This window comes from Colobus angolensis, unplaced genomic scaffold (genome assembly GCF_000951035.1).
Source record: "Colobus angolensis palliatus isolate OR3802 unplaced genomic scaffold, Cang.pa_1.0 Scaffold569, whole genome shotgun sequence".
NCBI classification, from domain to species: Eukaryota; Metazoa; Chordata; class Mammalia; order Primates; family Cercopithecidae; genus Colobus; species Colobus angolensis.
Genome location: NW_012119254.1, coordinates 1,209,823 through 1,221,824, shown reverse-complemented (window position 1 = coordinate 1,221,824; position 12,002 = coordinate 1,209,823). Strand labels below are relative to the sequence as shown.

The 12,002-nt window shown below is 33.9% G+C and overlaps 2 protein-coding genes across 4 annotated transcripts in view; one reads left to right on the top strand and one right to left on the bottom strand.

Moving 5' to 3' along the window:
* RUNDC3B (RUN domain containing 3B) overlaps window positions 1-12,002 on the top strand; it is a 179,937-nt gene that overhangs the window by 19,297 nt on the left and 148,638 nt on the right. For all 3 annotated transcript variants that reach the window (XM_011961769.1, XM_011961767.1, XM_011961766.1), the window contains exon 2: window positions 960-1,075. In XM_011961769.1, coding sequence (XP_011817159.1) covers window positions 960-1,075 — 116 coding nt within the window. The remainder of the gene's footprint in view (window positions 1-959; window positions 1,076-12,002) is intronic.
* Window positions 1-12,002, bottom strand: part of ABCB1 (ATP-binding cassette, sub-family B (MDR/TAP), member 1) — a 225,668-nt gene that overhangs the window by 152,264 nt on the left and 61,402 nt on the right. The gene's annotated exons all lie outside the window — the stretch shown is intronic.

The following is a 12,002-nucleotide window of genomic DNA, read 5'->3' as shown; positions in this document are numbered from 1 at the left end:
CATGTACCCTAGGACATAAAATATAATTAAAAAAAAAAAATGAAGAAAGTGGTTGCAACAGAAAGGATGAAAATGTCCCAGAGGAAGTGACACCGACAGAACACTTCACATTAAAGGGCTTCTCAGAGGTATTTCACAGCATTGAAAGTGTAAAGGAAAACATATTGGAAGCTAGTTTGAGAAATATGGCCGTTTGCAAAAAGACAGAAAAAGAGGCTTACGCTGTATCTTAAGTTACACTAAATGAGAAGAATGAGGCAAGCACTGTTCAGACTACTCTTCATACGTTTGTTACAAAGAAGTAAAACACTTGAATTCTCAATGTTTCTAATGTTTTAAAGTACAGTGTACTAAATAAATCTGTTTTACTATTTTTCATTTCCCTATATAACCAGTTGTTAAGAAAGTTTTTAATGTTTTGACAAAAATTTATAAAGGCCACAGGAAAATTATAATTTTTAATTATAAAGATGATTTTGCATGGTTTCAACTTGCAGAGTTATTGTTATGGTCCTCTACTGCTGTGCTAAGTGAGGACTGCCTGTATTTAAAATCTTTTAGTTCAATTTCTAGTATGGTAAATACTAGATATAACCCAAATCTTTCTATATTTCCCTTTATGCCTGTCTCCTGTATTTTCTGTCCTGATTGAATAGCATAACTATCAAGAGTAAAACCTGAAAAAAAGCTTGTACTCTTTTATCTTCTTTATAGTTTTTATTTCTAATCATTTAACAGCTCCCCTTATCATCTTGATTCCCCACTGTCTTAGGCGCTCATATACCATCCTTTATAGGATATGACTGTAAAGAGCATGAGGGAGTTGTTTTATAAGTTATATTCTTATAAAATATAAAATATTTTTACAAGTTTTCCCCAAATTGCCTTCCTCCCATTTTTTTCATACTTAGGGAATTAATCAACTCTACCTAAAAGCAACAATAATCTTTTTTTCATAGGTTTTCTGTGAAGACCCTGATTGATCGGTCTTGCTTTGAGACAATTGATGATTCTTCTCCTGAATTTAACAATTTTGCAGCTATTTTGGAACAGATTTTAAGCCACCGGCTAAAAGGTAAAAGCACTAATGTACTATTTATTCTCCCACCAGCTGTCTTTATGATAAGCTTGAAATTTTAGAAATCATGCAGTCTGTGTGACTTAGATAGCCAACACTCTACAATGTGAGAAACATAAACCTGATATCAGAATGTCAAATCTGTTGGCCTGTGTGACTACAAAAGAGCCTCTGTTCTCAGATTTACACCTATTTGTGGGATGCATTGAAAATGTTGTATTAATTGCCACATACAAGGAGAAAAGTGGCTTTCCATAAGTAATTAAAATAAAAGCTTAAATTGAAAGGAAGCCCATCCCAAAGGTTACTTGATGGTGTTTTAATCAATTTACAAAGAAGCATTCCAGGCATTGTGTTTATTTGTTTAGCATCTACTTTCTTAAACAAGTATCTTTGTAAATATTTTAGCAGGTAGTAGGTTAAAAAAGAGGTATGTAAGAGACATGCTTGGCTTTGGTTTTCTTAAATCAAAAAGTATACTTATAATTCTCTTAACAATTTAAAGGGGAACATGGGAGCTATATTCTCTCTGAATTTTAGATTTTTTTAATTAAAAAGATCTATAAAATATAGTTGCTAAAAATCAAGAAGTATTGTGTAGTATAAATCTTAGTAACAATAAGTACTAACTTTATCACATTAGTCCTATTATCTGGTCTTCCTAAAGCAAACTTGATCATCATATATTTTCACTTAAGTTTTTTATTATCTTTACAATCTTAATGATATAGGTTCACATCAGTCGTAGTAACTTGCTTTGGTAGCATAACTTACGAGAATTTCAGGTGTAATATGAAGATTAATTCTATTCTGTACTTTTTGATGCTGAAAGCATCCAGGTTTTAGTATGTGTTTAAATGAGTTGAGCAGTACTGTGGGCCCAGAGCAAAGGATTGAATTTAAACAATATTGGAGGAAAAATATGAATTCATTTATCCCTCTGCAATTTAAAATGGGGTTCCTAAAATTACTAACAGTTTTTTCTGTTAAATTTGGTGGTTTTGCATTTTAAAAGGGTTATTTTTTTCTCATTTTTGCTGTTCCATGTTTCCTAAATTTTCTGTCATTAATGTTACCTTTTATAAGAAAATAAAATTTTTATAAAAGCAAAGGATATGGAAGTATTTTGAGATATTATTAGATACTATATTGTGTGATGATCGTATTTTTAAATTTTATGCATAAATTTATAAATAATACCTGACTTAAAAGTATATGGAATAGAACAGACTCTGATGTACCTTGATGTTCGTGAGAATTTTACCTTAAAACCTAATGCCTTTGATCTGGTATACCATTTAGCATATGATTCTCTCACAAAAACTATCAATAGAAAACTATCAATAGCAAATGAACAATAAGGCTATGTTGAGACTCCCATGCCAAGTGGTTGGGCAGAGTCACTACTGTGTAAGTGGATGCCTCCTGCACACCAGTCTGCCATCTTCTGAGTTGTGTATCAGCAAAATATAGATCACACACCTTCAGAATTATTTCTGAACAATTAAATCCATTAATGTTATTTCTGAATAATACTATAATGAAAATAGAATCCCCAGTTGAATTGTGGATAAGAATTCTACTTGTGTGACTAAGATATAGTAAGAAATCTGATACAGTAAGATTTGTGTTAATTTTTTAAGCTAGGTAATTTAAAAATTTCTGTAAATCGACTCTTATGGTCACTGATTTATATATGTGTGTATGTATATATATATATGTATGTATTAGGAATTACGAAATAATGTGTAACTTTTGAGATGAGATATTTTAAAGATGCAAGCATCTGGGACTTTCATATATTATTTCCTATTTTTGGTATTTTAATATATAACAAATTGCTTTTACTTTTGGAGAAGTCATATGATTATTTTGATAGTATACTCTCCACTTAAGATTTAATTATATAGCAACTAATTTTTCCAGTGTTTTCCTTTATAGAAGTACAAATTAAAATTTTATAACTGTGTGTGTTTCTAAGATCTACTTTTCTACATCTACTGCTTATTTTTGGAGTAAAAGGACATTTGTTTTCAACATTAAACTTTTCCAGAGAAAGATAAAATCTTCCCCAGACACAGTATAGGCTGTGATATTACAGGCAAAGTGAAGAGCTGAGACAGTTGCTTCACTCTAAAAGCCCCATTACTGAAGAAAAGGAGGCTTTTAAAATCATATACATTAATCTTATTTGCAGTAATCTGTCAATGAGATGTTGATCTTACTTTCCTAGGATATAGCTGAGAAATAGGAATTAATGGCAATATTAGAATTGAAAGAGATCTTCGTTCAGGTCCTTCAGTAATTTTTGAACTTTTATTGATTTATTTAAAGCATAATACTTCCTTCCACCCTAACCTACCACTCCTAATAAAAGCCACTGCAAAAGCTAGATATATATGTAGAACATTTTGTTGAAGCCAGGATGGAGAAGTTAGGCGTTTTGCCTGCTCAGCAACAATTGCAACGTATTCAAAACTCCATAGTACCACTTGAGGTAGCTCAGAGGATCACAGACTGAGAAGCACTACTGTATTCTAGCCTCTTTCCTGCTGAAGCAATCTGCTCAACAGTATTTCTAACAGGGGTACATATAGTCTTTGCCTTAACACTTCTGATCTCTGAGAACTAAGTAAGGCAGTCCATCACATTATTGGACAGGTTAGATTATTTGAAAATTCTTATGTATATGAAACCAACCTATCATATTGTGCTTTGATCTTTTTTCTGCTACTTTTTTTCAAATGTGAGCCTACTACTAATAAGTATTAAAATATAGCTATTTTATAATCTTTTCCCAAGTTACCTCTTTTCTTTCTCCCAGGTAAGGTATCCCTAGTTTCTTTAATCTTCTGGAACCACCAGAGTCTTAGTTTTCTGGCTTACCACTGATTTGTTAATATTGCTCTTAAAAATCTGGTTCTCAGAGCTGAGTAAAGTGCTTCAGATAGGCTAAACTCTGTATTAGTCAGAATTTAAGTTTACATAGACTTCTGGTTCACATTGAAATTGAGGCTGAGTAAAATCCCGAGGCTTTTAAAAAATTGAACTATAGCTTATATTTTATTTCTCTAAATTAGTTTGCCTGAGCTGAAGTTTGATAGGGATAAATGCAGTCCTTCTTTATCCCCTTCAGAGATAAAAATACAAATAAGTGGAAAGATATAGATGTTCATAGATTAAAAAATTAATATTGTTAAAATGCTTGTATTAACAATCTACCCAAAATAATCTACATGTTCACTGAAATCTCTATCAAAATTTCAGGGTCGTTTTTCACAGAAAAAAAGAGACAGTCCTGAAAATTCATATGGAACCACAAAAGACCCTGAATAACCAAAGCAATCTTGAGCAAAAAGAACAAAACTGGAGGCATCAAAATACTTGACTTCAAAATATACTGCAAAGCTGTATTAGTTAAAACAGGATGTTGCTAGCATAAAAACAGACAAATAAACTAATAGACTAGAATAGAGAACCTACAAATAAATCCATGCATTTATGGTCTATTAATTTTCAACAAAAGTGCCAAAACACACACTAGGGAAAGGACAGTCTCTTTAATAAATGGTGTTGAGACAACTGGTTAGCCACATGTAGAAGAATGAAATTAGACCCTTCACACCATAGAAGAAAATCAATTCAAAATGCATTAAAGACTTAAATGTAAGATCTACCTACTACAACTGTAAAGTTACTAGAAGAAAACATAGGGAAAAAACTCCATGACATTGGTCTTGGATGACATTTTTGGATTTGACACCACAAGCACAGGCAACTAAAGGAAAATAAACAAGTGGAATTACATAAAACTAAATTACATCATCAGAGTAAAGAGACAGTTTACAAAAAGGGAAGAAATATTTAAAAACCACATACCAGATAAGGGGCTAATATCCAAAATATATGAGGAACTCAAACAAATCAATAGTAAGAAAATAAATAGCCTGATTTAGGCAAAGAACCTGAATAGGCATTCCCACAATAAGACATGCAAATGGCCAACAGGTTTATGAAAAGGTGCTCAAAATCACTATACAGCAAATAAATTAAAATTAAAACCATAGTGAGATATCCCCTCATACCCATTAGAATGCATATTATCAAACAGCCGAAGGATAACAAGTGCTGGAGAAGTTGCGGAGAAAAGGGAACCCTTGCAGTAGGAATGTAAATTTAGAACAGCCATTACAGAAAACATTCTGGAGATTCCTCAAAAAATTAAAAATAGAACTGCCATTAGTCTTCTAGGTGATTAGAGTAAATAAAAATAAAAATAGAACCACCATGTAAACCAGCAATCCCACTTCTAGGTACATAGCCAGGGAAGTGAAATCGTTGTCTCGAAGAGTTATCTCTACTTCCATGTTCATTGAAGAATTATTCACACTAGCCAAAATAAGGACTCAACCTAATTGTCTGTCTACTGATGAGTTGATTTAAAAAAAAAAAAAAGAAAGGTTGCATATATAAATAATGGAATACTCTTCAGCTTTTAAGAGGAAGAAAATCCTGCCATTTGTGACAACATGGATGACCCAGAAGACATTATGTTGAGTGAAATAAACCAGATACATAAAGACAAATACTGCATGACTTCCTTATATATGGCATCTAAAAAAGTTGAACTCATAAAAGTAGAGAGTAGAATGGTGGTTACCATGTGTTGGAAGGAGACGGATCAGAGAGATGTTGGTTAAAGGATATAAAAATTCAGTGAAATAGGAGTAAGTTCAAGAGATCTATTGTACAAAATGGTGACTATAGTTAAAGTGTATTGGATATTTGAAAATTCCTAAAAGAGTATATTTTCAGTGTTCTCACCAAAAAATGATAAGTACATGAGGGCTATGGTTTAAATGTGTCCCCTCAAATTCATGTGCTGGAAACTTAACACCCTGTCCAACAGTGTTGGGAAGTGGGGCTTTTTGGGAGGTGTTCTTAGCTCATAAGGGCAGAGCCCTCATGAATGGATTAATACCTTTATAAAAGAACTTGACAGAAGGAGTTTGTCCTTTTTTGCCATTTTGCTTTCTGCCATTTGGAGACACAACATTCCTTCACTCTAGAGGATGCAGTGTTCAAGGTACCACCTTGGAAGCAGAGACAGGACCCTCACTAGACCCCAAATCTGCTGATGCTTTGATCTTGGACTTCCCAGCCTCTAGAACTATGAGAAATAAATTTCAGTTCGCTATAAATGACCCAGTTTCAGGTATTGTTATAGCAATACAAAAATGGACCAAGAAAGTGAGGTAATACATATGTTAATTTGTTAATTAGTACAATTTAGCCATTCCACAATGTATACAAATTTCAAAACATGTACATCATATATACAATTTATATTTGTCAATTTTAAAATTTTAAAATAATTTTTTAAAAAAATTAATACAGTTATAATCTTATTCAAAGAAAAAAGAAGAAAGAAGAGACTAACCAGTGAAGCTAGAAATACAGGATGCATTAGTAGTATTAATAAATCTCAGGGATTGGTTGGTTGTGGGTAGGAGAAAGCTGAGCACTAGAACGATGCAGAGATTCCAGTCTGGATGTGGTCATTACCCAGGGTGACTGAAAAAGGGGAACATATTTAGGAAAAGAGAAAATATCAAGGTTTATTGTGGACACTTGAGAAAAAATGATAGTAGGAGAAGAAAGAGAAAGCAATGGAAGAGAAAAGAGGATGAGGAAAATTAGAATAAAGAAGAGAAAGAAGTTAGAGGATACTCATTTTCCAAAACAAAGTTAGATTTAGTGTAAGTTGATAGATTTAATTGATAATTTTTTAAAAAACCTAATTATTTAATTTCATTTATAGAAGAAAATCAATTGATTTATTTTTTAACTTGTCAGTTGTATTATACTTCACCACTATTTTTCTTCTAAACTTATTTATCCATCCCTAAGCTACTTAAATTTCAAGTTACTCATTCAAAAATATAATGTAATGGGTCAACTATAAATGAATTTTTTCATTTATTTATTCAACTTTATTTATTAAGTATCTACTATATGCCTACCACTGTTGTAAGTGCTAGGCATGCAATAGGGAATTAAACAAAAATCCTTGTTCTCATTCATAGCTTCTATCATATCAAATGGGTGGGGGCGTGGGGAGAAATGCAATTTAGAAAGACTTCTACCTCTGGGAAGATGAACATGACATACTTTCCCCTGTTTCTCTCACAAAGTACAATAATAAATCCTGGCTATTATGCATAAAACAAACATAAGAAAACTCTGAAAGGTAGAGAGTAGAAGAAGGACCTTTGGAACTAGGACCTTAGGAATGACACAGTAGTGGGTTGCCTGGATTTACTTTTTGCCTCATATGTCCCAGACTAGGTGTTGGATAAGCCAGGAACCTGCAAATTGCAACAGGCAAAGGGAAAGAAACAACAACAATGAAAACCTCTCAGCAAGATACTATTCTCTCTAGCCAAAGGACCAGAGAAAGAACAGCCTAGCAAGACAGAAAACTTTCCAGCAGTATCTGCTCTACTTTATACATCACAAAAAAACTATAGTGCCACCTATACTCTTAAAAAAGGCCGAATGGGAAGCTTAGAATTATACCCTCCTGAGGCGATAACAAAGTGTCCCAGTACCACCATTAGGGTGATACCAGAGAAGGCCAGAGAGATAAGATTTATTCCCTCTTGGCTGGTCAAAAACTCTCTCTCTCTTCCCCAACACCCCCCTTCCCACCATGTTGATGGAACACCACAATGGGGAGCCTAGACTGCCATCATCATCCAAAAGTAATGTGCCAGTTTCTGGCCATACTGGGGTAGGGTCAGAAGAGGCCTGTTAGAGAGTTATGTCTTTCACTGTCACCCAGTGCTAAGGGGACCACCCCAAGTACTATGCCAGTGGAAACCATGTGGGAAGCCTGGACTCCAACTCCCACACAGTAGTAATGAGGATGCCCTTATTGGTATCAGTGGAAGCCCATTGGGAAACTTGAACTTCATCCTCCACTTGGCAGTAATGAAGCAGTGCTCCCCTCCCACCTTCCTTTGTGGGAACAGTGTCACAAAAAGCTAGTTAAAACAGAAGGTTTAAGTAAGATCCAGAGTCTCATAACATAATATGAACATGTCCAGCTTTCCATTGAAACTCACTTGTCATACCAAGAACCAGGAAGATCTCAGATTGCATAATAAAAGATAGTCAATAGATGTCAACACTGAGATGACAGAGGTGTTAGAATCGCTGACAAAGATTTTAAAATATCCATGATTAAAATGCTTTGAGTAATACATGTGAGAAACAAATGAAAAAGTAGAAATCCACAGCAAAGAAATGGCAGATATAAAGAAGACCAAAACGGAAATTTGGTGCTGAAAAAATATGAAACTGAAAAAGTTCAGTGGATGGACCCAACAGGAAAATGGGAATTACAGAGGAAAGAACCAGTGAACTGAAAGACAGAACAATAGAAATTTCCTAATCTGAACAACAGAGAGAAATTAGACTTGTTAAAAAATGAACAGAGCCTCAAGGACCTGTGGGACAATAACAAAAGGTGACACCTGTCAGAATTCTTGAAGGAGAGAAGAAAGAAGGTGTGACTGAAAAAGTACTCAAATAACAGCTGAAAATTACCCAGAGTTAGCAAGAGACATAAGCATATAGATTCAAGAAACAGAGCAAACCACAAATAGGAAAAATTCAAAGAAATTCATGCCAAAGGCATGATAATTAAACCAATAAATAAAGACAAAGAAAAAATGTTGCAAATAGGGAAAAATGACTACTTGCCTACAACAATTTGAATGACAGTAGATTTCTGATCAGAAACCATGGAGGCCAGGAGGAAGTGGTACAACATATTTCAAGTGCTGAAAGATAACTGTCAACACAGCAGAATTCTTCTTCAGCGATGAAGGAAACATTAAGACCTTCTCACAGGAAAGACAACTAAGGAAATTTGTTGCCAGCAGACTTACCCTCAATTAATGATCAAAGAACATTCGTTAAGCAGAAAGGAAATGATAAAAGAAAGAACTTTAGATTGGGAGGCTAAGGCAAGCGGATCACTTGAGCTCAGTAGTTCAAGACCAGCCTGGGCAACATGGCAAAACCCTGTCTTTACAAAAAAATACAAAAAATTAGCCAGACATGGTGGTATGTGTGAGTGAGTCCCAGCTATTTGGGCAGCTGAGGTGGGAGGATCACTTAAGCCCAGGAGGTTGAGGCTGCAGTGAGCTGTGATCATGCCATCATGCCATTGCAATCCAGCCTGGGCAATAGAATGAGACTCTGTCTCAAAGCAAACAAGCAACAACAACAACAAAACTTTGGAATAACAGGAAGGAAGAAAGGATACAGTAAACAAGAATATGGGTAAATACATTAGGTTTTCCATTTTACTTTTAGTTTTCTGTTTGTTCCCCCTATTCTTGGTTTCTCTGTTTTCTTTTTTCTGTCTTCTAGGGGGCTGTTTGAACACTTTTTAGAATTCCATTTTTATTTACATTGTTTTTTAGTGTATCTCTTTGTATAGATTTTTCAGTGGTTGCAGTATTATGTTACAGATATGTAACATCACAGTCTACTGGTATCATTTTCCAGTGTGAAGTTTAAAAATCTTACCTTTCTTTATGTCCCTTTACTCTACCCTATGTGTATAGCATAGTTGTTTTACATATTTCCTCTACATACATATAGGACCACATTAGGCAGTGTTACATTTTTTTTTCTCCACCACCAAAAATAATTTAGAATACTCAAGAGGAGAAGGATAAAACAAGTTTGTTGTTCCTGTATTTATAGTGTAGATACAGTTTGCTAATTTGTCTAGCACACAGTCTGGGGTATAAGAGGTAAAAAGAAACTCAGGGAGCTTACTGCTGTGTCATTCTCTGGGTTCTGAGGTTTCTAGCCAGTCTTCCTTTTCATTTCCACTTTCAGAATCTTTTAATGTTTGTTTTTATAAAATAGCCAGAGTTTTTGGTTGTATTTAGCAAGAGGAAAATACATCTACTTAATTTTGTTCTATCCCAGAAGTTGCCTTTATTTTTTAATGTGAAGAATTACATCAATTATTTTTCTAGTGTTAAATCACCTAAATATTCTTGGGATAAATCCAACTTGAGCCTCATATATTGTTTTAATCTACTTTGCAAGTTTTAGGATTTAGGTTTGATAACATTTTAGAAGTTTGGGTTCTGTGTTTATGAGTAAAATTAGTCTGTTTTGTGCTTGTTTGGGTTTTCTTGTCAAGGTTATTCTAGCCCCAAAAAATGCATTGCAGGTGTTTTGTCTTTTTTTTCATTCTTTGGGAGAATTTTGCATAAGTCTCGAATAATCATCTATTAGGTAGAAGTTACCAGTAAAAACTCTGGGTCAAATGGTGAGTGTGAGTGAGTGTATGTGTGTGTGTACGTGCACTTCAACTACTAATTCACTTTATGCTTTCAGGTCTATTCAGGTTGTTGATTTCTTTGATGTTATTCTATTTTGTATTCTCCTTAAAGTTGTCAATGTCTTCTATCCCGTATACTCTCAATTTTTAAATCTCTAGCTAGTTATAATATTTCCTTTAATGTGACACTTAAAATAGATGAATTCAGCAGAATGGTTTTTAAAAATTAAAGCTCTCTAAAGGGATGTAAAGTCTAAAACTTTTTTAATTCTTTATTTTATGATCATTAGTTCTTTTTTCTTTTTTTCTTAACCAGTATTGCCAGAGATTTATCTGTTTTTTTTTTTTTTTTTTTTATTATACTTTAAGTTCTAGGGTACATGTGCACGTTATGCACATGTACCCTAGAAAAAAAAATTCTTAATTCCTCCACTCCACCCTCTCCCAGTCCACCTTCAAAACAATATGTTATTTCTACATGGTATTGGTATGTCATTAAAATATTAGATTGCATTATTTTCCTAGGCCAATGCCAAACAGTGAATCTGTGATATGCTTAGTCATGTTCTCATATTCAGAATATCAAATATTCTGTGATATTTGTAGTTTGCAATTTATTCATTTTTACTTTTCTTTCTGCCACTCATTCAAATAAAAATACACTGAAGTAAACCATATTGATTTGAAGCCCACATCTTCATACAAAAAAGTTACTTCTACTGGTTAAATTCAATTTTGTTCTCTACAAAATAAAAATTTCGGAAGACATTTATAGGCTCCGAAACATGGCTATTTCCATAATTTTCATTTTGTTTTGAAAATAAACATAGATTTTTATTTCCAACTCATCTCCTCACCCTTTTGTCCTTTCTTCCCAATAAGTTGTATTTTGATTAACTGACTTGGCCACAACACAAGTTATAATTTGGCTAAACAAAAATAATGCTCAATACAAAGCAATGGGTTTTCAAAGTTTTCAAATAGTCTTAGTGAAAGAATGTCTGAAATTTTATTACTGATGAAATGATTTTCCCCTCTGTGGTGCCGCACTTCCTTTAGGGAACATTTCAGAGTCTCTTTGGGTTTTTTGAAATTGTCTGCCCTAAGAATTTGTCAAATTCCCCTTCATTTTTAATCACTGACACTAATTAAGCCACTTTTATGAATATATGCTGTATTCTTAAGTGTGTTGAAAGATATTCTTTACAATAGTAATGTCTGACAGATTTTTAAAATTTATTATACTTTAAGTTCTGGCACACATGTGCAGAACGTGAAGGTTTGTTACATAGGTATACACGCAACATGGTAGTTTGCCGCACCCATCAAACCGCCATCTATATTAGGCATTTCTCCTAATGCTATCCCTCCCCTAGCCCCCCACCCCCTGACAGGCCCCGGTGTGTGATGGTCCCCTTCCCATGTCTATGTGTTCTCATGTGCAACTCCCAACTATGAGTGAGAATATGTGGTGTTTTGTTTTCTGTTCTTGTGTTAGTTTGCTGAGAATGATGGTTTCCAGCTATATCCATATCCCTGCAATGGACATGA